This window comes from Argiope bruennichi, chromosome X1 (genome assembly GCF_947563725.1).
Source record: "Argiope bruennichi chromosome X1, qqArgBrue1.1, whole genome shotgun sequence".
Classification (NCBI taxonomy): Eukaryota; Metazoa; Arthropoda; class Arachnida; order Araneae; family Araneidae; genus Argiope; species Argiope bruennichi.
Genome location: NC_079162.1, coordinates 64,082,075 through 64,109,956, shown reverse-complemented (window position 1 = coordinate 64,109,956; position 27,882 = coordinate 64,082,075). Strand labels below are relative to the sequence as shown.

The 27,882-nt window shown below is 28.4% G+C and overlaps 1 protein-coding gene across 5 annotated transcripts in view; it reads right to left on the bottom strand.

Moving 5' to 3' along the window:
* The window catches only part of LOC129958714 (latrophilin Cirl-like), a 172,805-nt gene that overhangs the window by 12,654 nt on the left and 132,269 nt on the right, over positions 1–27,882 (bottom strand). For 4 of the 5 annotated variants that reach the window (XM_056071363.1, XM_056071366.1, XM_056071364.1 and 1 more), the window contains 11 exons: positions 26,116–26,222; positions 24,964–25,212; positions 23,419–23,598; positions 14,676–14,785; positions 14,395–14,586; positions 11,193–11,376; positions 10,097–10,252; positions 8,144–8,346; positions 4,831–4,880; positions 2,200–2,311; positions 1,469–1,572 (listed from right to left, as the gene is read on the bottom strand). In XM_056071363.1, coding sequence (XP_055927338.1) covers positions 1,469–1,572; positions 2,200–2,311; positions 4,831–4,880; positions 8,144–8,346; positions 10,097–10,252; positions 11,193–11,376; positions 14,395–14,586; positions 14,676–14,785; positions 23,419–23,598; positions 24,964–25,212; positions 26,116–26,222 — 1,647 coding nt within the window. The remainder of the gene's footprint in view (positions 1–1,468; positions 1,573–2,199; positions 2,312–4,830; positions 4,881–8,143; positions 8,347–10,096; positions 10,253–11,192; positions 11,377–14,394; positions 14,587–14,675; positions 14,786–23,418; positions 23,599–24,963; positions 25,213–26,115; positions 26,223–27,882) is intronic. The other variant, XM_056071365.1, reaches the window with a different exon arrangement.

The following is a 27,882-nucleotide window of genomic DNA, read 5'->3' as shown; positions in this document are numbered from 1 at the left end:
AACTCGCAAAAGAATGAAAGATAAAAGAGGCATTATTATGTTGTGGAGCGTGATCTAGTACTGACCAGTAAATATTTAGTAAATTTCTTGCTACAAAGGCAGAAGATTAGAAGATATTTTATTTCAATAAGCAATGAAAATTTAGAAAATAAATTATTTTCATATAATTTTTTTCTTACTATATTCAAGTTAAAACCTTTTCATTTTTCGAAACTCTTTTTCTTATTTATTTTCTATTCTAACAGTGGATTTTTCTATTTCTAACAGTGGATTTAGCAACAATAGACAACAGTAACAACTTACTTTCTCTATTTTATGATAAACTAAAAGTAAAGACGATTTTCCAAAAAATTTTGCTGTTAAAGTATTTTATAAACTTGTGCATATTTGCAATGCTACAAATATTTAAATATAAAATTCTAGTTGAAGTGCACTAGAAACAAAATTTACATAAAGAAGAATTTCATTATATCAGTTCAATCACCTTATTTAAAATAATCTCAAAACTAAACTTCAATGAAAATTTGCATTTAATTAAAAAGCAGTGCATTCCCTATTAGATAAATTAAGCATTTAAATAATCTAACTTTTCTATTTAAATTTATTGAGATTTTTCACTTTTTGGGGGGGGGATTGATTATAACCATGCTTTATTGAATTCATTATTATGCCACAGTACATTTTAAAGTAAATGATATAAATATTGTGCTTAATGGTAGTTAATCAAAATTACATTGTTATGAAATATAATGCTATTATATTTTCAATATTCCACTATGTTTTCTTATACTATATTCCACCATATAATCTTAAATTTGTTATTTAAGTTTACTTTTTTCATGAAGAAATGATATAAAATGTATCATAAAAATCACTGTAAAGGTACCCTCATGTCCTCTTTCATGTAAAACTTTTACATTTACATTAGCAGAGCTTCACAGTTTCTTGAAGATCAACCACACAATGAATTTTTGATACATGAACTTGAAAAGAAATCCTAAAATTCCTTTTTAGATATCCTTTCCATTACTTTTTTTAAGAAACTTTAATGATTTTGTTATGAGTTTTAGTATTTTAGACAAATCAGAAAGCGGCAGTGGGTAAAAATACATTAAGTTACAAATGTATCAATATTTGCCACCATATAACAATCATTTAATATTTGTGGGTGTCAGAAAACTTTTTCTAGCTGTCTACAGTTACTAAATAAAATGGTACAAATATAATTAGAATGAAAGATAATCTGAATTTTAATTTACTGAATTTGCACGTTGCAGTTCTGAAGAGGATTTTGAAAATTCCACGAACAAAGAATGAGAATGATGGAAATCAAATTGAAGAGAAATGACAGATTTTATTCTTAAATAAAGGTTAAATTCACTTTTTAATAAAATTAATTTGTATCTCATACATAGTTGAATGGCAGATATGTTTAAATACTTCTTAATAGTTATAAATAGCTTCTTACCTTAACAAGAACAGCACAATAACAGTAAAAAGTAAAGCAACTGTTGCAACTACACAACCAATTGTGATGATCATGTATAATATATCAGAATTCAATGAAGGAGTCTATGAAAGAATAGAGTAATATCATGAAATGAATCAGTTTCACCAAATAAGTTAAATATGCTTGATTTTCATTTAATGATTAGCATAAATAATCATTGATGGGACTCCAATTTTTTTTAAAGTAACGCACTATAAAGTTTGAAAAGGATATCACAATTGCATTATTGAAAATATAATTTACTCATATTCAATTACATCATAAAATTATTTTAGACCAGAAGAAAAAATTTCAAAGGAAAGTTTGATTTCTTTTAGATTTCCATACATAATTTCCATCATGCATTTTAGATTTTCATATCATTCTCTACATTCCATAGATCACATTTTTGTTATTGCTGACTTAAATAACTAAAGTTGTATTACCTCTTATTTAAAAAGAATTCATATTTTTAAAAGCATATGATGTGATAATACATAATTATGTATTAACTCATGGAAAGAAAATGAAAATCAGTATTGTAACTAATAGTAAAGAAAATTAGTTATACAATTAGAAAGTGTACAATAAAATGAGAACTTGTAATAAAATCAATGGCTGCATAAATCTTTTTGTTTAAAAAGTAATTTTTAGATACAAGATGACAAATAAATTAATGACAAACAAGAATAATGCAATAAATTACTTACAAAATCTGTTTGTAAATCCATTATTAGAGCAAAATTGGTTAAGTGATCACACAAGCACACTGTATGAGATTTATTACTTATTTCTACCCGGCAACCTTTTGCAGACCAGTCCCTAAAATTTGAAATACATTCATTAACACACTATTTTACATTATTTGTATAGCACAGAAATAATGAAGCTATTTGTTTTTGCTGCATGGCAGTTTTTTTTGTAAAAGAAAAACTATTTTTAATATTTTATCAGGCCGCCGTTGAACCTATTGAAACACATCCATTAATAAGCCATTTTATATTTTTTTAATTGTACAGAAATGAAGCTTATTTTTATTGCATTTACTGTCAAGACAGTTCATTACAAAAAAAAAAAAAAAAACTATTTTTAATATTTTATCAAGTTGGAATTGAACCTATTCATCAATTTTTGCTGCTTTAAAAATAATAGGATACAAGGAAAAATATCATTTGAAAGAGAAGAGCATTACATTTTCCAAAGAACAGACAGAAAGATCAAGAATCCTTTGATTTTTTATTTAAGGTAAAAGTTTAATTTTTATCCATACAATTGAACACCAAGATACTTTTGATTATGATGAGATTAGCTGAAAGTGAAAACAAAACACACCCAAAGCTGAAAATGACAGCTAAAAGCCATTATAAATTATTTACAATTTTTTATGTAATGGAATAAAAATTCTTATTGTTGAATTGCAACCGACCAAGTACTCAAGTTTGGCTGACTGTCTATGAAACTTGATGTATATCCATTTCATGAGTATATTAATATGATTTATAAAGGGAATGAAGATCTGAATATCATTGTAAATTTTAAGCCCTTGAAAATAATCTTGACTGGAACATTCCTCAATATTGCAGCAATTCACAGTAGCAACTAGGGATTGCAAGATTGGACCAAAAGTTGCATACCAGTAGTAGAAATTTTAGAAAAAGGAAGAAAACAAAGGTGTTTCTTTTATTTGCAGTTTTATTAGAGAGTGTAAATATCACAAAAAATAATTTGTAACTTATAAATTATAACAGTATATAAAGAATCAAAAAAGTAAAGGAACATCTTATTTATTTAAATCACAAAAAAGTGTAAATATCACTATTCAGTCTGTGGTACTATTACAAATTTTTGAAATGTGATCTAAAAAAACATAATGCATCAATTGTACTGTCATTAAGCTTGGAACGTAATTTTGTGCAAAAATTACCAACTGTCGAAAACGCTCTTTCGGCATCTATACTAGTTGGTGGTACTGTTAGAAATGAGCGAAATACTTTTTCCAAATATTAGCCTCTAAATCCCTCATCTTCAAATAAATCGATTTCTCATCTGATGGTTTTGGATATAGCTGATTTCTGTATTGTATTTTGGTTTGTTGATATTTTTTTATTTATTGCTAATTCTAATTTTGGTTCAAGAGACAATTCCTTTTCACTATCGACATTAGTGTCATCATAATCTTTGATAATTGTACCGAATTCTTCTGAATGTGGAAAGGTTTGTGGGAAAAAAATTTTAAGAAAATTTATCATAAAATTGATCAGATATGAATTGGTTAGTCTCTTTTCTTCTTTTTCATTTTCCTTTTAAATATCATTATAATTATGTAATAAGAAACTATCAATCCATAAGTAAACAATGTGCAAAAACACCTATATAATTTTTCTGAATCTATATAATAATAAAATATAAAATATACATTGTATTTAGAGAGCGCTAATGCTGCTGCAACTAAAACACAAATGAACTTAAATTATGTAATAATATTATAATTACCGTAAGACATTTTCTATTTTGGTATGCAATTTTTCTGTGAGATTTTTCAATGTAATATAAAATTCTTCAGATAGTGATGTGTGCTGTTCTTTCAGAGACAGAACATGAAATTTATTGTTGCATTAGATGTTAATAAATTAGAATCTCTTCGACATAATGCCTCAATAAGCAGTTTTATTGGAAGTAGAGCTGATATAGTTCTGGATATTAAGTCGAATTCACTATCTGAAAAATTAATTTGCAGGTTTAAGTCGATTATTGCTTTTTGAATTGGATTTCTCAGTTTTAAAAATCGTTCAAAAATCACAGTCAAATTAATTTCACCTGTTAGGAAAACATAAAAACAAAAACATATACTATTTTGCTATGTTGACGATCCCTGAACATATAGTGAAGACAATTTTAAAAATTTCTAGTAAATACCGAAAAAACGGTATTTAAACTTGTGAATACCGGTATTACAAAATTGTATGAATGGATCAAAATACGGGTATTGCAATCACTAGTAGCAACTATTTCCCCAATGAATTATATTTTAAAACTTTTCATCAAACATTTCATGAAAAGAGTTTCTGCAGAATGGCAATCATACTCCAAATCTACTAATACATTATGCATATGCACCATTGTTCTCAATAACATTACCAAAGAGATAGTCTTTTCAAAGTGAAATGTGTACATTCCTAATACATGCTTATGAAAGGATATTGAGGATAAAAACATGACCTCAGCATTTTGAATTTGACTGTATTTGCTATCAAATGCAAAATTTCAACATTACTTTATCATGATGTAACAAACAATATTATAGTCAAACACATTTTAAGGGAAAAACAAACATAATATACCTTAAATGGAAATCCCAGAAAGCACAGACTGGATTACTAACATTTTCCTCCTATAAAACATGAACATTACAAGTGTTTTTTGATCATATTAAAAATAAAAGAATTTTAAGAAAATCACAAAAGCAATCTTCAAAATGCATACAATTTAGAATCAATCACAATTATTATTTATATTGCAGCAACATTTAATAAGTACAGAGTTAACAAAAATTTTACTGAATCATTCCATAGTTTAAGGCAGTAACAAGATATCTTCTGAGTTTTAGTAATTTATTTAAAAAGTAGATCTGCCATGTGAAAGTAAGTTAAAAGTCATAGATGATGATATATTCAAAGCATGATGGTGACTCTGAGAAAACAAAAATGACCATAAAGAAAAACAAAACCTGAGAACAGTTTGAAATCAGACAGTCCATTCCTGATTGATTTTTTTTATTTTGTATATCTCATTCTTCCCTAAATTATGTGTTGACATTCGGAACAGTTCCACAAACTAGTTAATTATTCTTAGCATGAGTAATAGCAAAGTAGTATTCATAGATCTGTTTAAAATTCCCTGATTTTGCACTTCCCATGAAATGTTCTGTTCTTTGCTCGAAACTTTATCCTGTTTTATAGTTCATGTAATTTCTATAGGTACATCAAGGTCAAATTTTTGACCACGTTGCCTTGACAACAGTGCAACAGACAACAATATTTTTTTTTTTTTTTTTACACAGCTGTTATGGTGCTTGATAGCTTTCTGCTTTATAGTTTGTTCTAGTTCATTATAGTTTGCTCCTTCGACATTTTTTTTTCTTAATTATAAATTAATTTGTTTTATCACAAAACAGTGGTGAAGCATCTTTTTTAAGCTCTGCTATCATGAATAGGCCTGATGTCCAGAGACAATCAAAGATGATTTTTTACAATGTACACAATTACTTAAAAGATTTGTTCTCGTCCAAACTGAATGCTATGGTAAGAGAATTGTTTTTACAGACCAGAATGTAACTGCTGAAATGTGTAGCGTTTTCTACAGAACGGTACAGCAAATTTGTGCAGCAGCTGATAAGACTACAGATGCTGAATCCAGTTTTCGAATCGCCTAAGAAAAGAAATCCATGAACAAAGCCTGTCACAGATTTGGATGATTTTGACAAAAGTTGTTGTGTGTCAGACTATACAAGAATTTTGACAGAAGTGAATATCCAACAGTGGAAAAATTAATTTTTCTAAATGGGCAAAATCATTATGGACAATTTTAAAAAACTTGGGATTTTTTTACAAAAAGTGCAATAATGATCGAAGGTTTTTAATGGAAAGAAACAACATCATTGTTTCTCAAATGATATTTTTGAGAAAAATGCACAAAGTTAGAAATGACTCTTTATCCAGGCCTATGATACACTTTGATAAAATTTGGGTAAACGTTAACCATTCACCTAAACATATTTGGCAACGTTTCTCTTCCCAATGAAGCTTAAACATACCATTGGAGAAAGTACCAAGATTGATCATTTGCCATGCTGATTTAGGCGTTATTCCATTGGCATAACTTGTATTTCAATCCAAAAGTACAATTGATTGTCATGAAGAGATGAATAGTAAAATTTTCAAAATGTGGTTTCTTGATTTACATAGAAGATTGGAGAAACCATCTGTCATTGTCATGGATAATGTGAGCTATCATTTGGCATATGCTGAAAAAATTCCCTCCACAAGGGCAAAAAATTCTGACACTATGTTATGGCTTCTGAGCAAAAATATTCCTTACAATACTACCAAAACCAGACCAGAATTATTGAGCATTGTAAAGAAGCACAAAGAAAAACATAAAGCATATGAGCTTGATCAAGTAGCATACAAAATGGAATATGAAGTAGTGAGACTCCTACTCTATCACTGCCAGTACAATGCTATATAACTTATCTGGGTGCAGGTGAAGAGCGAAATTGCGAAGAAAAATAAAACTTTCAAAATTACAGATGTTAGGGAATTGCTCAATGAAGCACTGTTAAACATAACAGTGGATGATTAGAAAAAATGATAAAACACGCAGAGAAAATACAAGAAGAGGACTTAGTTAATTCTGGTGTTACAGAATATGCAATTGAAAATATTTTAATCAATTTACAAGATGGCAGCGAAAGCGACGATTAAGTTAAGCAAAACCTTTAAATTAGATATTTTTATGTTTTAAAATTCTTTTATTTATTTTAATATGAAACAGGCAAAAATTTACTCTGATAATCATAACAATGTGTAAAAATATATATATTTATTTTTCAAACTCAAAAAAAAAAAAGTTTTAAATATATCGAATTTGGTGTGTGATTTTATGACTATAATTTTTATTTCAATCAGTTAAAGAAAAAAAAAAAAAAAAAAACCTGCGTCTTAAACGAAAATTTAAAAAAAAAACTGGCCAAGAATCACATGGTATATTCAGTAAAAAATGCTAAATTCATGCCAAAACTCATTTCATAACTATTTTACACCATGCAAGGGGTTCTTAGCAACTTTATTAAAGAATGTGAGAGAAAATTTTACGGAGACCACGCCAGCTTTTTTATATTTTATTTACTTACGAAAATACTTCAAACTCAATGATTGAATAAAATTGTTTGCTTACATTGCCATCTTAATTTTTAATGTCAAAATATTTATAATTTTCTTTACATTATAACATATGATGTTAAAATATTTATAAAACTTTTATTAAATACCATAGAAAATCTTCACAATGTTACTGTATTTCAGTAATAGACAAGCTTTCAAATTTTAGCTACATAATCTAATTTTTTGTCTTAATTCTATCTTCTTACTGAAATGCACCAGCATAGAAAAAAAACAAGCTTTATCGAAACCATGGTAATGTAGAAGTGAAAAGCATGAAGAGTGGGGAAATTGACTGTCCTTGACGCGCCTACAGAAAATATACAGATTATAGCTAGTGACAGAAAATGGCAAAACCTAAGAGGGAGAGGTAAGACTACAAAACTAGCAAATACACTTTTTAGAACCTCCATGTCAAGATTTTTAAAATTAAGGTAAGCATTTTGCAAAGATGATGATAATATTTTTTTTGTTGATATTTCAGCATTTAATCTCTAAGCATCAAAATAATTTATTTCTTCATAAAAAAATATCCCCAAAATTTTGCTTCATTTATGCATACAAAGTAGTTTATTTATGATAGATTAATTCACTTATACTCAATATAATGTCATATATTTACAATAAAACAATTAATTGTTATCATATGTCAATACCAATGAGAGCAAGAAACATGGAAGTTAAAATACTAAAGAAGTTTAAGTACTTTACTTACATATCGATGTTTGAAGGTAATCACAGCAGGACGACTTAACTTAACATTTCCACCTTTTTCTAGAGATATACTAATAATTCTAGAATTTAGAATTCGTGTAATATTTTCAGAAGTATGATCAAGCGGATAATGCAAAATTGTAGAGCCTGGCAATAAGTAATCATCCAGCTTATTGAATATAGAGAAAACTACTTTATAAAACCCTGAAAAAGAAATTAAGTATTAATAATTTTCATGAATAAAGTTTAAATGATTTTGTAGCATAAAATGCATGCAAAAACACATAGAAAGTAATATTATAATTCATAAAACTTTTATTGTAATGCCCCTCTTTATTCCGAAGATTAAAATAATACTATATATTAACTGATTCTAGCGATTAAAATGAACAATGCCTCTGCATTTACCAATGAAGCAATCATACAACGGTGAATATTCACAAAATGAGTAGAAAGCAAAAGTAGTAAGAGGGGAAAAAAATTATAATATATACAAGTTAAATACATAAAATTGTACATATTAACAAGCACAATCTGTAATGAGGGAAAATATTATAAAGCAATTCATTAGTAGGAAAAAAAAAAAAAAACCCTCAATGCTGAAACCATCCATTTTAATTGATATGAAAATTATTATTAAAAATATTAACATAAATTAATTAAGAATACTTGACTTTGTTTGCATTAGAATATAAACAGAGTAGGAAACAATAATAAAAGGATAAAATTTCAAATATTTTTTTGCAATATTTGTGAGTGAATCATTAATAAAATTGGATATAGAAAGGTCTGCGAAATGTTACTGTTAATTTTTTTTAATATTAGAGAAAAACTCTGAATAAAAACTTTATAAATTTCCAAAAGATTATTTCATTTTTCACTATATGTTGATTAAGTTTCATCCCAATATGTGCTGATCCAGTTTTATTCGAAATTGGATTTCAAAAATATAAAAATCAATTATTTATATTCCAGTAAATTTTTTATCATAATAAATTATTTCACTAATGAACTCATGATTGACTCTTTTTATGATTTGCAGTTTGAAACCTGAGTTTACAATGCATTATTCAATTATGAATAAAGTAGGACTTATTTTATAAAATCCAAATTTATTTAATTTTGAATAACTCTATGTACAGTAGACTCCCGATTATCCGCGGGCGGGTTATCCGTGGAGCGGATTATCCGCGCCTGCCGCACTAAGTTTTTTTTTTTTTTTTTTTTTTTGCTTCCAAGCAAAGAGAAAATGCTTCCAAAGCAAGAAGCAAACACAAATGACTGATTTCTTCAAAAAGGTGTAGTTTTACAGTTATGCTTTTGTAATTACATAATACATTACAGTATTAAAACAGTACATATGTATTAATTTTTCTGTGTATCCTTGACGCCTCTCGTAAGTACAAAGGACTTTTATTTTTTCATTAATAAAATGCATTTTAGGTTAATTTTGAGTGATATACTAAAATATTAAGCGTTAGTTAAACATTTCTTGCTGTTTATTTTACGTTTTATTGCACATTTTTCAAAGTTGGAATGACTGTTTTCTCTTTTACTATACCCGTTTTTATTTTTTTTTTCGGATTATCCGCGATTTTTGTTATCCGCGGTGGCCGCGCCACCCAATTTCGCGGATAATCGGGAGTGTACTGTATTTGAATGATAAATTCTTAAAAAATGTGTAATACTAGATTAGCATGTTTTGATATATTTTAAGAATGAAATAAATATGTTTTCATTCGCTTCTCATAAATTAGTCTAAATTGATTTAAAATCAAGTTATAATCTGAGGAAGTACATATATTGGTAATATTAAAAAAAAGTGTTTAAAAGTAAAAATGTTTTAGTGTCAGGTTGATAACTAATAAATTATTAGAAGATTAGACAGTCAGGGGTTTTTGAATTCCTGCAAAAACATGTATTTTATCCAAGGAATGAACAAAATCAACTATACCATTCTTTGCATAATCTTCTATAGCTTCTATTGGAATAACAACTTTGTCTTGTACATTTACCCAGTAAATACCATCAGCCTCCAAAAATATATCCTCATATATGGGAAACGTAAAAATTTTTGCATTCCTTGATTTGATAACTTGAAGGGATATCCCTGAAAAACATAAACTAAATGAGCATACCAATATATATGAATTAGTACAATTATATTTATTATTTTTAATCCTGCAGCTAATCTAAACATTCAGAATAGAAATCCATAAAATGCTATTTTAACTTTTAATATCTTAAGTTTTCTCTTCTGGACTAAACAGGAATTTTTAAACTATTTTTTCCTGCAATGAAAGAAACCAGTAGGCTTTATGTTCATGTATTAAATATTACTTCTGCCACAGTAATCACTTGCTATGTTATATGAAGAAATTCATAAAATAATTTTATAACCTGATTTTTTTCAAGGATTTTAATGCATCCTAAGTAGTCAATGCAATTTAGCAGTAATTAGAAGTCAGATTAATATCTGAAAATTCTTAGTAGAATACACACCAAATGTTTCAAACTTTCAGTTGTCTACATAAATGTATTTATTATAATAATAAACCTAAAATTCTGCAAATGAGTACAGTCTGTTAATCAAATAAAATTAAAAAAAAAAACCCTAAAATAATAAGATATATTTTAGATCAAGAGATATATTTTTAATAAAGATAGATATATGCAGTTAATTTAATAATTAGTTTTTCTGATAAGCATAAAATGAAGGGTCATAATTAATAAAATAAATTAAGCTTCCTTTCACATTAGCTACTCCTCAGCTGTTTTATTGAAGCTATCAAAAAGCATAAAACTTGTTTCCGATAAAAAATTTTATCAATTTTTTTTTTTTTTTTTTACTCTCTGCAGGTAATTTATGATTTACATCGTTGAAATTTGGGTAATTCATTACAGGTAGATAATTGACCTTTTACAAAATGTCAAGGTTTAAAGAGTTAGCATATTTAATAAAATATAATTTAAGATAGTCATAAGTAAGAAATAAGTAATTAAATTATTTGAAAATGTTATATACATTTAAAAACAGTACGTTTACTTACAAATATTACTCTTGATTAAACTAAATGAGCCGTCTTCACTTGATGACTCAGCTAAGAGGAGGGCACTTTCATCCAGTTTTTGAAGGAGCTTAGATAGAATCATTTTCTTTTCGAATAATGGTATATCTTTCCATGCAATATCTTGTTTATCATCTAAGAGACCATTAAATGTCTGAAGTGCGGACTGTTCAAAATACAGAAAAAATATAAGAATCCAAAAACAAAAATGTGCTAATTTGATTGAATATCAATAACTCATAGAATATTAATAATTCGTTGAATATCTTTACTAAAATTCTATATTTATAAATATTAACAAATAGTTTTTGCAGGTAATTTTGATCATATGCTCATTTGTTTGATATTAAATTATTCATCATTAATTTATTTTCTGTTAATTTTGAGTTAAAATATTTGCAATTTATATTATGATAATAATAGGGCAACTTAACAGCAATTGAAGTTGTAAAAAATTTGTTTTTTAAAGAAATGAGGTCAATTTATGCTCACATGACAGGTACCAAACAACCCATATGCAGCACTTTCATATAATTTCTGCAATTATTTTCCCATTCTGAGAACAGACAGAAGAATATGTGGTGTACAAGGTATTTCTTAAGGAGAACGATTTGATTTGTGCACTATTTATTTTTTTTTCATTAATTCTAAATTTTATGTTAAGAAATAGATTTCTATTTGAATAGATTTAAAGTGAATGACTGGTTGAGTGGTTATATTAAAGAAGAAAAGGCTGTAAATTTCCGTTTTGAAGTAACAAAAATTTAACCAGTTAAGATTTTTTTTACATACAAATAGTAATTTAAATGAAAAAAAAAAAAAAATTCAAAAAAAATTGCTTTTTATGACATTTGAAAAAAAATATGTAAAATCAGAAGATGAAAGTTAGGAAGCCATAATATTGTGGGGATAAAATTAGTATTTTGCACCTTAAGTAAAGATTTTTCCCATACAGTATGTTATTACTAAAATTATCTTCAATTTTAAAGACAGAGCCATTCTGTGTATTAACTTTAAAAAATATCTTATACATTGCACACAATAAAATGTAACTTTACAACTTAAATCTGTACTTTTCAATAAAATTACCAATTGCTTAGTTGCATAATTAGAGTTATAAAATAATAAAATGGAACTATCTAATATAGGATATAGTAAGAAATATGACAGTTAAAGTAAAAATGCTGAAGAAAACTTTTTATATATAATTATGAATCATAATAAATAAATAAAATAAGACAACTATTAATATTTAATTAATTTTTATACATATAAACAATGTCTCTTGTATATTTAATTTTACAATATAATACATTTTGAAAATATTTTTCTGTTAAAATTGAAAATAAAATTACAATTTAAAACAAATATAGGCTATTTTGAAAATTAATCATTTTAATTTTTCTACTAAGTATGAAAAGAATTAGCAGAGATATATGATCACATTTGTATTAAACACACACACAAAGGCACCTTTTCCTCAATTCAAGTAATGAATTCAAATTTATAACCATCCAATATTTAAATTATTTAATTTAAGATGCCAGAAATAGCATTCAGAAAACTCAATTAGCATTTCAGGTAATTACTGTTACAGCAAGCTAAATCTCAGATAATACATTTTAACAATATATAAGTGGAAATTTAATATTGTAATGTAAAGGGACTTGATTATATATTTATATGAATCTACCAAAAAAATGAAAATTTAATTGTTTATCATTTTATAGCTACAAATTTTTAGGAAAATGAAATTTTAGTTAAACCGAAAACAGTTATACCTTTCATAATATTATTTGTAGAGAATACAATAATGTGTTATTTTGATGTTTCATAACTGAAATAATTTTGAAAGCATGTTTATCTTCATTACACTTATGATATATAGCAATTACATGTAATACTGGAAGTAAATACTTCGAAGAAAGCAAAACAATATACTTTATTGCAATACAAAATACATTTATGCAATGGGGGTTATTTCATGCAATCTTAGTTTAATGTGAAACATTACAATTTTATGTATCCTAATTGTAAATTAAAATGTTTCCCCAAAAGTAACGTCATGCTATTCTAAATCAGAGAAGGTTTTTTTTTTTTTTTTTTTTTTTGATAATAATAAAACGGCTCACTTACAAATGAAAATTTTTTTGCTTAGTTTGATTGCTTAGTCAATATTTTAATTAAATTGTGTTTTTCAATTAAAATCTTAACCAAACAGTTAACAATTAAACAGATACTGATAGCAACAGAAATGGGAACATCAAATTAGATATTTTAAACATTAAAAACAATCTATTTTAAATTATTTTTAATACCTTCAGATAGCTTTGAAAATTAGCAGATCACATTGATAAAGTGACATTAAATACATACTGGGTGAAAAAGTTTTATACAAGCCCAACTTAATAAAACAGAAAATTCATTCATTCTAAAAAGCAATTCTATTTGATAATAATCTAAAGTGAAATGGTAGTATCTACTATATTAAACATAGATCTATCCAGAAAAAATCAAAAGTTTCTGATCGAAAATAATTCTCTAGGTCAACGAAAAAAGACTTTCATAAAGGAATCATGCACGAAAATTAAAATTAAAAGGATGTTATTAAAACCAAGCTGCTTTGGTTTGATTGATTGATTGAAATGGACGAGAATGGGATATTTTTTAACAATGGTCGTTATCTTCTAATGCCATTAGAGTACCTTCAATAAATATTAAAAAAACTTCAGATATTTAGTAGATGTTCTTTTTATCTCAGAAAAAATATAAATAAACGTACATAAAAATAGAGCAAATTCCCGCTTCAATATATTTTTAAATGCACAGTGATTTAGTAATCTGCTGTAAATATATAAATTTAATAATTTCGAATCCCCGTATAAAATGTAAACTTAACAGCTGGTGGAACGCAAACCGGTCATCGATATGTTTAAGAAAAACGGATTCTTAACTCTATTCTTAATGAAATTTCAGAAGACATTCTCAGTCGTAGATGATACCTGACTTTTAAGTCATGTGAATTTCAGAAGTGCTATAAAATGGATTAAAATGTGCAATAAGTAATAATAAAAATCATTAATGCATTATAAAACATCATAAGTTTGAATATGTAACATTCTATTGTAATCATAATATACTATAAAATGCATTAAAATTTGGACGATGGTTCCAAACAATATACCTGCAAGAGTTCTCGAAGGACATGGTATCTATGCCACGTATCCAAGAAATTTTCCATGCTGCTTATACTTTTATGTAAAGCTTGTTGAGTTAGCTCACTGAGTATTTTTATATCTTCACTGAATAAAGCTTTTGCAGAAGACATAACAGCTAGTTCGGATATGATACCTATAATTGAATCTCCATTTTGAAGCTGCAAAGGAAAGTATTCATTTAAAGTTTAATATAAAGAAGTTTTTTTTTAAAAAAAGAAGATGCTATTTATTTATAAATGAAAAATACATTTACTCTTTCTTTAAGGTTCTCCAGCCATAAAGAGCGACATTCTGTAAGATCAGGGAATTCAGAATTCCAGTGAGCTGGTTTGCCTTTACAATGCCATTTAGCATTCCCTTTACCCAGGAAGAAAAAAAAAAAGAATAATAAATTAGAACAAAATTTTTGGATGCATAAGTATAAAATGCATAATAATTGAAAATTTAAAGTTAAAATTATTTTCTATCAGTGTATTATTATTTTATCAAACAGTTAATTTCTAATCTTAGTACAGACAAGCATTAAACAGGATAGGAATTTTCTTTAAAAACAGAAATTGATTAATCTAGAAAAGATTAATTTTTTTTTCAAAAAATATCTTTAAAGGTCTACAATTGAAATTTGTAAAACGTTTCCACTATTTATTCTGTGAGATATCACAGATGTCACGCATGCAATGTCAACTCTTCAAGATATTAGTTTTTCTTTTCATTAAAGCAAAAAACAATTAATAAACTAAAACCATAGGACACGAGATAATTTTGCAAAATTTAATAGGTCTAAATCTGGACATTTACGATCACTCCAAATCATGCCATGCAGCAGTGACACTCCAAGGTCTATCGGCGATCTGATCTGCGTAAAAACAGTCAGAATTGGCATGGTGTGGATTAGAAGGTTGAATATTCAGTCCATGTAAATATGCTTTCAATCCAACTGGAATGAGAAGCAATTAGGCTTTTAGTTTGGGTGCTCTCTGAGTCCAAGTAGGGCGGGAGACTTGAGTTGTACTTTAACAAAGGGTTTGTTGTTGAGATTGAGATGAAAATCACTTGTAATCACAAATGATCAATCTAAATGGATGGGCGAAAGAATGGAATGGGGTGGATTGCCATTGCTTCAATGGCGTGATGTGGAGTGACCATTAATGACAGCCTTAACTCTAAACAATTGATTTAAATTTGAGAAATTCACATCTATACTAGTGTTCCTCCTTCCCCAAGGTTAAGATATGCGAATAAGAAGTTTTAGTATAGGAGTTGGTTTTCGCCATCCTGGTGGATACAGAAACTGTGTGGGGTTGGCTACCTACTACAGATGACGGGACGAGCTTCCAAGCCTATGACAACTGATATTCAAATCTTCCAAAACTACTATTTCCCAAAAATGTTTTATGCGGCTTGTTAAAATTCTAAAACTCATCTATTTAATGTTATCAGTTTCATTTCCATACAATTTGTTTCTCTATTTTTAATATTAAAAAAATTACTTTGATTTCAACCTGAAGCAATGTTGTGACGAAATTCAAATTCATACACAAAAAAACTCAATCGCGTGCTTTTGCCATTATAAAAATTAAGATTAAAAGATGCTTTCTTTGGACATGACCTCCGAATTAGGATTTTCATTTCCGCTTTTATTTCATAATATATACATTTTTTAATTTGTACCTCAGTAATTTGTAGCAGACTGATTCAATTAAATTCCTGTCTTTCAGTCATATCAAATAACACATTGAAAATTTTTTTTAACTGCATTCCATATTAATCTTTTTACTGCTTGAAAAGCCAATAAACTGGGTAAAAAAAGCTGGTCGCCTAAGGTAGCTAGTTCAGTTTAATCTGTATGCCTTTGGGAGGGCCAGAGTAGCCATATTTTGGTTAGTTTTGGATACAGTAGGATTGATTTTGTCATAGATAATACTTAGAGTATAAAGAATGCTTAAAACGGAAAATTTTCGTTCATGCTGGAACAATGATGCATGTCACATCAATTGACAATCGCACTTTTTGCTTTTGTTTTAGGTTATTTATGTATATGATATGTTATTCCTGACAAAATCAAAGATGATAAACAATTTTCTAACTACTTCTTATCCCACTCTTTTAAGCTTTTGAGGTAAGATGGTATTTTATTTCTAGTGCCTCTTTCTTAAGAGCAGACACTTTTACAACTATAGATACGTCCGTTCACAAATGAAATGGTTGCATGACTTAAGCATTTTCTGCCTTGCATATGGTATTAGAAAATCGTAACCATTCATTCTCCCAATCGCACTTCGGCTGAAAAAAAATATTATACAATTGATTGCATGTTTTAGAAACAGATATTTGGCCATGGATTAAGATGAGAATTCCTTGTTGATCTTGGGTAAAAAATTCGATCTTCATATTTCCATATCGATTCAGGCGAAATATATTTAAATCAAAGCTACAAATGCCTCTTGCAAGTGATTTTTATGCAAAAGCTACTTATGATGACTATTAACATCGCTGTTGGAAGCAAAGTATCAATGATTTGGCTGCAGACTGTCACTAAGCTATTTCTGAGTCACATGCATGAAATTCCAACTTTCAATTTGTTAACCAAAAGTAGCAGCAGATAAATTAAATCTAGAGATTTAGAACGAATAACAGAAATTCTTTATGGAATCAAACGGAAGCCAATGCAATTCTTTACGACGCCTTGTTTATTTCAAAAAGAAAATCAATATAGTATATAAATGCAGTCGGACTTCTACCTATCGAAATTGAAAACCCCTGGAAAAAATTTAATTTATAGAAAGTTTAGTATACAGAAACACAAATTTTAAAAATTTTGATCATTTTCTAATAAAACTATATTGCAAAGTTATTTTTTTATTATAGAAGATTTAAAAGAATTAAACTACAAAAGAGATTTATTTTTAAAAATTTGATTTTTCAAAATTGTTGGTTTTGTAAAATGGCGAAATTTCATTTTTCTTTGCTTCACTTTCATTTTTCATCTACTCCTTTTGTTAAGCTCAATTCCTCTTTTGTAATTATTCCACCAGAAGGCACTTCAGATATGGGGAGGAGAAATTTCTGGTGTGGTGTTTGATTCTCGATTCCTTTCGGGTATAGTAATGTATGGGGTTGGCTTCAACTTGCCGATGAAGAGCGTGTCTCATGTGGGAGGAGTTGCGCCGGGGCCGGTGATGGCCCTTAAGTCTCAACCATAGTTCCCACTGCGGCTACATAAAATGTAGTTATTCTCTAGATCTTAGGGAGGGGCGTGAGTGGCTAGTTTGTGGTTCTCTTTCATATTTTAATATTCCCTCTTAGGGGTCATATTCCGTATATGAAATATAAAGTTAAATTGATTGCAAACATTTCATTTCAAGTTAGGAAATGCATTCATAGATTCAAAAAATATCATTCACCGGCAAGTGCTTACTGTTTTTTCGTAAACGACTTAAGTCTTCCAAGAATTTCTGCTGCAATAAAAATCATTGGGACAGTTTCTTCTTTATAATTTATAATCCTTCTTATGAACAAAAATTCTCTTGACTGTAATATGTACGCATAATTTTTATGTGAAAATTTTTGTTTGACGTGCAAAAACTTTATTCGATAAACTGTTTTTTAATTGAAGGTCCAAGATCCCTAGATAAAGTTCAATACATTGTGATTTTCAATTTATGAAATTTCGGTATATGGGGATTCTACTGCATTGTACATTTTTTTTTTATTGGTGTTGTTTCACGTTGACTCAGCAAATCAATCATTCTGATACCGTAATTTTTCTTGTCAATATAATGCGGGATATAAAATGTTTCAAAATAGAATAACCAGTCTCAATAACATAAAATGTTTCAAGACTGATTAATTTTACGATGTTTTACTATATGCAGAGTATTTTGCAATATCTTGCACTAATAGGAAATGTCGAATTATAGTGAGTCTGAGTCATTTAAAGCAAGGAATAATTAAGAATGCATTATCAATCTGACATCAGAATATTGAAACAATACCAAGTATTGCAATAAGTATCTTCTTTTTTTACTGAGTTTTGTTTTTGATCCATTGTGCTATTTAACATGCATGTAGGATATAGATTAATTTAATTTGTTGCACCAGATGGCACTCCTCTGTTAGCTCTTGTTCTTGTATCTCTCGTGAACTTTCCATTTGTTTTCGAAAATGCAAGCTTCGGTAAATACACCCCCCCCCCCAGAAAAACAAAACTAAACAGCAAACAAACAAAATTCACTTTGAACTGATGAGTTCACCTTGTATTCTCCCAATTATTTTTGTCAAACACTTTTATTCAATTTCATTTTTTCCATGTTTGTAAAGACGAAATCCATTTTCTTCGCTTCCTTGTAAACTGAGGGTCGTGGTGGCATAATGGCAAGGTCTGCTTCAGGGCCGGATGAATCAGGTTCGAGACCCGATTCCATTAAATTCATCTGGACTTGGTGCACGCTAAATCTAATGTCATGATCAAGAATTCTCTCATAGATGAGGTATGGAAGCTTATAAAAGGGAGTGCCAGCTCAGATGTCGCTTTCCTCATCTGACTACGGCTAAAAATTTTGAGGCTTATCCCCCAAAAGCCCTCGTGTTGCTTCTAAACGGGACATTAATATTATTAACTAAACCTGATACTCTAGAGTTTTGAAATTTTGTACATTATGTATTATGTATTTTCTACAACAGACTATTTTAATATTTTCAGAACTTAGTTATCAATTAATCAATAGATTTTGATTCTGTATAAGTAGCGTCACGTGATATTGCATTTGAAAAAAAAATATTTCAAGATTCCATTATATTTATAATAATGAATTAAAATTTAGGACTAGAAAACAGAATATAATTTTAATAACAGAAATTCTAGTTTTTAGTATATGAACAAAAACATATTTTTAATAAATATTTTTATTTATTTATTACAAGATACTAGTACATAGACATAAGAAAGAAAAATATTTTCAGTTATCTATTATAAAAATCTCTTTATACTGTTGTGATATAGAAGTTTGTAAAGAAACTGTCAGATCCTGTATCATCCTAGTCATCTAACCACAGTTCACTACTTCAAGATCTGTGACAAATGGTTCTACTGTTCGGAACACTAATATAACATTTTTTTTTTAACAAATCAAGATTATCCTATTAAAACAGGCAAAATAACAGAATTTGAATAGTTTAGTACCTCAGAATACAACTTTAAGGGACTCCCTAATAGAAATATAACGCTAAAACCGTACTGTTTAAAAAAATATTCAAATAAAGAAGTTGCAGCAAGCAATGTTTGCACTTCAGAAATTGATAGCTTGGTGAAAAAAAAATTAACAATGTCATCTCATCTTCTTTTCAGAAACATCACAAAGGTATTCAAGATGAATAAATCTGGAGATATACTCAAGGAATCTACCCGTTTATCGAAGATTTTCGAATTAAGTGAATTGGAATATAGAATTAATAATAACATTACTAATTAAAAATGATGCAAACAGCAAAATTACCAAAACATGAATAGTACCGCATGCTTTTTTAAATGGAATATATAAAAGTTACAAGATATTGCCTATAATAAGAATTTAAATGGCATCTGAAATCTATGACCACAAAAGCTAAACTCAAAACGATTGAAAAAGTTTTGGTGCTTTGAGTCTGTTGCTACACTTAAATATGGTCCGTTGTCTTCTTGTGTAAATTCTGCTGCTGCCCATAATGCCTCTTATTTGAACAAATGGTTTATGAACTTACCTGTTCTTTTTATGTGAAAGCACATTGGTGGAGTTTCTGGATCTATCTTCCGTATTAAATAAACAACCTCCATGTTTGACAAATTTAAATATCAAATACAATTTTAAAAATTGTGCTACTTACAAAGTCGCACGCAGGTTGTCCATATGACAATTTTTCAAATGGTATATTTCATTATTAGACTCAAAATGCTCAAACTTTTACACAAATTCAGACCTTCGTAGCTATTGTCGTTTTGTATACTATTATAGTCATAAATCATTTTTAAAAGAAAAATTATTTAACTATTTGGTAAATTAGGATGTCTGTATACAGTGGAGCGTTACCCTGTTGGCAAAATGGGATTTTCTTAAGACTCCTTCTCACTAACTTATGACTTAAATACGACTTGATATGACTTAATGACTATATGACTTAAATAATTCATATAGTTAGTAAAAAAGATTTGAAGAAATTAGTTACAGTGATTTGATTTGTAACTCAAAGAGCACCAATAAATGAAAGATCAGTTTTAGTTGAGTTTATTTGTGTGATCTTTTTTGAAAGGTTTTGATTTATTTATATTAGAATCACGCTTTTTTTTAAAAAATGTTACTGTTACTTAGAAATTCCAGTTTAGAGATACGAAACACACTGTCGATTTTTTTAAATGCAGGTCACGTCGCTATTTGGAGCCGCGTGAACTTTGAGAGTATCCTCCGTCTCAAAGTCCGTCCGTCTGTCTTTAACGCCATGAAGAAAACATATACAAGATAATCTCATTAACGTGAATAACATTTGTAATAATAATAGTATATAAATGTATTATTGTGTCATTTTCGATTTTTCTTTTGCAGTCTAAATTTTGCTACTCATATGTACTGTTGATATCATGGGAAAAAGAATTTCTTATGAATTTGAGGTATGAGCAATTTTTAAAATTAAACCAGCAAGAAATCCCCTCTTAAACATTTTCGCATACTCTCCAATAAAGATCTTATCCCCCTCTCCCCCATAAAATTATGGACCTTGGATAAGGTCGCGAATGCTTTGCATGGCGATAATAATAGTTATGAAATAAAATCTCTGGTGCGAATTTAGCATTTTCATTGAGTCTATTGTGTGAATATATATTTTGGATGCTTTTTTTCCGCCGATTGAAACCGAAATTTGACACGTAAAGTCACAATGACACATAAAAAATGTCATTGATTTAAGTCATTGCGTTTATATGTATGAGAAATGTACAGAACGACAAATAGACAATCCGTCTACAGATTTGGTTAAAAATTTAATAAAACCTACATTTTAGATGATTAACCTATGTACTATATTTTATCTATCTATAATTATCGTATTAATTTAATGTTCGAATAGCAGAACAGACTTCATTTGAATGGATTTCTTTCAAAATTGATAGAAATCTACAAATTTGGTGTAAAGTACATACATTAACTTTCATCCTTAGCATTCAAAGTGTTTTTGAGTTATTTTTTTTTCAGACAAATATAATTCCAAAAATATGTTTTTAGAACGCAAAGAAGTCTGAAATGTGGAGATTCGTCAAAATTTCGAGTTCGACTTTTTTTTGACGATTGCAATACTTTTACTATACTTCGTATAGGATAAAAGTAAAAGGGACCAAGAATTAAAAAAAAACATTATTCCATCCTTAATCATTCGCCTCCTAAGTCAATATCGTATTTTCTAAATATTCATGCCTTTAACATGAGAACATTTAGCGATGACAGATTTAATTTACACTAAACCCACATATAACACAAATCTTCGGCGGATTTGGTTCTTGAACCCTATCACTTCTTCCTTTATATAAAAATATATTCGTATAAATAATAAAATACTTATAAAAATGCTTAAATGTTCTGTCCAGAGGAAAATGTTTTTGATAAATTAATAATTTACATGCTATCTGGTAGTGAAAAATCATTCACAACAATTTTATTACATAATTTGATCGTGATCCAAAGCTGGATTCAATTTTGAATTTTAGCCCTAAGTTAAAGAATTCGCATTTTCTTATAAGTTTTGTCGAATACACTTTGAAAATCTGTAATCTAAATTGAATATGTTCAAATTTTCATGAAGATTTAAAGTATATCTACTTTTGTTACAGTTAATTATAGGGCCTAGTGGCAAGTTTTCTATTTTAGAGTCGGAAGGCTTTAGGCTTGAAATCTGATGCCATCGTAAATCCGCTGTGTATGTGGCCTGGTGCACCTCACATCCCAAGCTGTGGGATAACGCCTTCAAGTTGGAGAGGTGCAGAAGAATTGGAGAGGGAGGTGCCAGCTCAACTATCATTTTCGTCATCTGCCTGGGACTCAAACCTATGACGTTCGTTCTTCTTTTTTGCTTCCAGATGGAATGTTACAAAATTAAATCGAAAAAAAAAACAACAACAAATAAAAGCTATCAATTACGGCAATTCTGTAACACTCAAAACAGCAAAGGAAATAGTGAAGTCTTTTCCTAACAGGCGATTAAGAAATATTAACCAAACAAATCAAATATTAGAAAAAAATAAGTGTAATTTCTAAAGTCACTTTTAAAACGAATTTTCCGAGAGAAAATATTGTTTTCAGGCCGCAAAAAACTTCGAATGTCAAAGAATAAAATCACAGTATGTATTAGTAATTAATGGATCTGAGAGAAGAAACAACAACATGTATTTGTCATCGGGACTTAAAATATTTATACGGGAAAATACGATTTACGTAACATTCCATAAAACAAAATCATAAGACTTCATTAAAGACTAAACGAACACAATGATTCAAAAAGAATAAGGCAAAAACCAACTTTAACCAATAATCGCTTATGCATTACCTTTTTTTTTTATAGTTACAACTCTTTTTATAAGAATAAATTATCTATTTATACGGATTTCCTTTCGCAAAAACACGTTTCTGCAAAGTGCTACACACGCACGCACGCACACACACGCACGCACGCACACGCACACGCACACACACACACACACACACACACACAAAGACAATAAAAAAACCCTATAAAAACTTCACTACTTTAGAATTCTTATTTTTATAGTCCGACTATCAAATGACTAAAGCACAAAATCCTCAAAGTCAATTTCATTATACATTAAAAATGTATGAAAAGAATAAATGAGCGGGACGCTTGAAACATAAAATCGCCAAACGAAAGATTCATACACAACAGTTTGAAGCTTTTTTGATAGCATTTACTGTGTTCAAAACAAATAACGGAGAATCTCAAGATAATTCAATCACCTGTGGCTCCATCGGGGCACTTTACAGAAGCGGTTTGTCCGGATTTAGTCCATGGCCAGTTAATGCTTCTAGATATCATTGACGGGCAATGATCTTCGCTAACATTTGCTGTAGTGGTCAATGTTGTTGATGTTGGAATAGCTGACGTCAGAGAATGAATTGTTGGACTGAATTCCGTAGCTAATGAAGAAACAGAAAGAAAAGGGAACAAAATTTAGCCATTGATTTTAAAACTTGATTAAAGTTAACAGCTGTAAAATCATGATGATTTAGTATGCTTTATTTTATTTGACTATTACATAGTGCAGTGATTCTTAATGTGTAAAATGTGCTCTCTTAGGATCAATAAGTAATAAATGGGGGCAAATATATGAAAAAAGTAAAAGAAAAAAAAACTAGCGAAACAATTACTGAAATATTATGAAATGATGCATTCTATTAACATAGAAATTAAATTCCTACTTTAAAAGTGGGGAAATACATTTAACTAACGCAAAGGCATTTTGATATTATTTATTAAAATTTTCAAAATTCAATGAAAAAACAAAAGAATTCAAAATAAATAATTAAATAAAGTAATAGTCATTGGATGGAGACAGATGAAATGGAATTGTACTTGGTGCCTTCAGACACAGAAAAATTCCTTTACCTTTTTATCATTGCCTACTTATATACACATAAATATGGTTAAATATAAAAGTAGTATTGGATACCTTTATATTAATAAAGCAGCATTTAAAATGCAAAAGAAAAAAAATTCAGTGATTTTTATTAATGAATTGTCTTATACCTTTAAACGAGCAATTCTTGTATTTATATAAATCTATTTCGTGTATCTCGGAAATGGCTTAAACGATTGGGGTCATATTTTATATTTAGATAAGGTTTTGCTTTCTAAGTTTATCTATATAGGTGTCTCTCCTGAAAAAACGCAATTTTATATAAAGCAAAACTTTTTTTATAACTAAATATTGACAAGCGGTTATACATGATTTGCATAAGCGTATCAAAGATGTAGTAATGGTTAGAGTTTCGGACTCACATGCATTATGCTTATGTTTGATCCCGCGTTTGTAATTCTTTTAGATTTTGCTTATAACTTTAAGCGAGTCATAATATAGGATTTTATTTACAATTTTACAAAAAAAAAAAAAAAAAAAAAAAAAGCGATAAAGAAAAATTTGTCGAGCGAAGCTCGGTTTTCCAGGTATTTGATATTTAAACTCCGAATCAGCATATTAATTCATTTATAGTAAAGACTAAATGCACATTTCTATTTAGCATTTACTATGAAGCATTTCCCATTAGGATCACTCCTAGGCCGCTAATCGCTTAAGTGCTTTTCCATAACAATAAAGGCGACAATAAATTCAGGTAAAATTAAAGCAAGCTTGCAAAGGTGGGGAAAAATATGGAATGTTTGAGTATCACTAATAAAAGACTAAAAAAAAAAAAAAAAATTAGCCACAAATAATATGTAATATCACAGACAAATTATATAGTTTGGAAAGTTTAGAAATGCATTTATTTTGATATAAAACTCACTTTTCCTTGTTGTAATAAAGAAAGGAAAACCATCATTTCTGTTGGGAGTAGCAGTTGTAGGTACAAATTGTTTGGGTAATGCAGCTGTAGTCCTGAAGAATGGGATTGTTGGAATGGTAGGCATTGGAGTGGACAGGTAGGACCTATACGTGCCAGTCTGGATTTTTCCAATTGGAACTGCTGTCACATTTGATGAATACGTAGCTCTGTAATAAGGTGTAGTGACAGGCATAGTCAATACTGGAGGACCTAGAAGAAAATGTTACAATATTTGTCATAAACAGCAACAACATTTCAAATAATAAATTACTTAGCAACTGAGTTTTATTTAAGGCTAAATTTTAGATTTTATCTACATATTATTTAGAAAATGTATAAAAAAAGTTTTCATTTTTTTTTTTTTTTTTTTTTTTTTTTGTGATAAGGGAGGAAGAGGAGGTAGACATGAGAAGTTTTCCAAATTATCTACTATCCGCTATAAAAACCATATCAGACGCATATATAAGTTAAAAACATCAACTTATTTATATTTTTTTCAAAAAGAATTTATATGATTAATATTTAAAAGTTTGGAATAATCCTGCTAATAATATATGTGCTGGATGAAATACATAAAGCATTTTAAACATATCACATTTTCTTAAAAAGCAATGTGCATTAACATATACTAACTGTCAAAATAAAAAAAATAAAAAATGTGGCAGACGAATTTTTAAAAAATTCCATTCGTTAAAAATCAAAGCTATTTCGAAAAATTAATTTTTCATGTTATTCAATATCATTTATATTTCAGTCATGTTAGACTGCAGTTAAAATTTTCCTCACGAATATAATAAAGAAGATTTACAATTCAAATGATCTTGCAAGAATATTATTCTTTCAACAAATCGCTACAAAAGTCGTTTAACCGAGTTTTTTTAAACTTTCTTTCTACATACGAAGTACGAACCAATCGCTTTGGGGACCAATAACTAAAAGCGGAATTTTTTGACCATGATTATTTGAAGGGTTGTTTTTAAATTTTAAAAACAACCCTTTAATTTATAAAAACTCAAAACTAGATGAGAGTAAAGAAACAATATCATTTTCTTCCTCCTATTTTTTTTTTTGTTCTTAATTTTCGAAACTTTTTTTTTACATTATAGTACAAACCTGTTCCACAATGGTATTGGACTTCTAAATATTTGAGTGTGCCTGGACATGGATCATGAAATGTCGAGCTAGAGACGTTCACACTACAGTTTGTCTTTAAGCTGCACCTAAAAATACAAATAATAAAAATAAAGGAATCGCGTATTTGTTATCATTAGTTATAATGTTCATTCCACCACATCATACTATGCTTTAAGAAGAATAACAAAACGGGGGAATTCCGAAGGATAAACATTAAAACTTCAGATAGACAAAAGTTATGCATACATAGGTATTTTCAGAATGAAAATAATAAACATCGTCATAAACGAAATATTGATTGTTTTGTGAGTAAAGAAAATTAACCAAAAAAACTTTCTATGAAAAAAAAAAAAAAACCACCTTAAAAATTATTAACAATAAATTAAAGTCAAGAAAAAAAAAGTTGCAGTCAGAAATATATTCGGTTTCTCGTGAGAGAATATTATGATCAAAAACGCATAATCTGTATTCAACTAAAGTACTAATAACACATTTTTGATTGTTCCATGTGTAAATAAAAATTAATTTGACAACTTTCGATAAGAAAAACAGAAAAAAACCTTTGGAAAAAAATATCATCAACAGTAAACTAAAGTCAAGAAAAAAAATTATAGTCAGAAACGCATATGATTTTTGTGAGCTAATATTATTATCAAAAATGCATGATCTATTTTCAGTTAAATTAGCAACAACATATTTTTTAAAAAAACATTCCGATATAGATCATGCATGCAAAAAATGGATATATTTAATTCTTTCTGAATCTATTTCGGAGCATTTCAATTCTCTCTAATCTGAAATGCTCCGAAGTTGTATTTTCAATGAAAAATTTTACCAGTCCAATTCAAAAAGCATGTGTAAAAAAAAGAAAAATAATAGAAAAAGAGGGAGGGCGTTGACAATGGAAACTTCGAATTCTAAGTTCATGCCTAAATAGGGGTGGAAATCTGAAATTTTCAAAAGTCAGAGTTTCAAAGGAAACTATTTAAAAGTAAAACTGGCCAGTTCACTTGTGGACATGGTAGTCTTAAAATGATTGTTATTATTTCAAATATATATGCGAACAATTATTTTTAATTTTCGTTCAATTATTTAATGCTATATTTTTATTCATTATAATTCATGTGTTAAAGCAATCTTGGTTTCGGGGTTGGAAGGTTCCAGGGTCGAAACTCGATTTTGCTAAAGAAACGCCATGTTTGAAAACCTGATACACCTTAAATCCGATTTTGTAAGTCACACTTCCTACAATTGGTGTGGAGTAGAAGTTTTGAGAGGGGATGCCAGCTCAGGTTTTGTTCTCGACATCTAACTGTGGTTCAAAATTTTAAGATAAGTTCCAAAATAGATTTTGTGTTGCTTCAAAACGGATCGTCGATATACAGTGGTGGTCAAAATTGTGGACACTTTTGGAAATCGTTATGTTTTTTAACTTTGTATGCTTATAGAAAATGTTACATTTAACAAAATGTAAACTATTACATATCATTTTAAAGAGAATTATATGCTTATTTCAATACAAAAATGTTATGCAAAAAAAAATTTTATTCTTACTTTAATCTGAATAACAAATAAATTGATGAAGTGGATTGTAATTTCGAACTTTCCTGGCAAATCACTGTTCTTATTCTGGGTACCAATCAAATGTTATTAACTGCTAGCAGAAGCTGACATCATGTTTAAAGTTGGAACAAGTCATTATTGTGCTTTTTATGTAGAAGTATGACTGTTTTTTATGTAATTAAA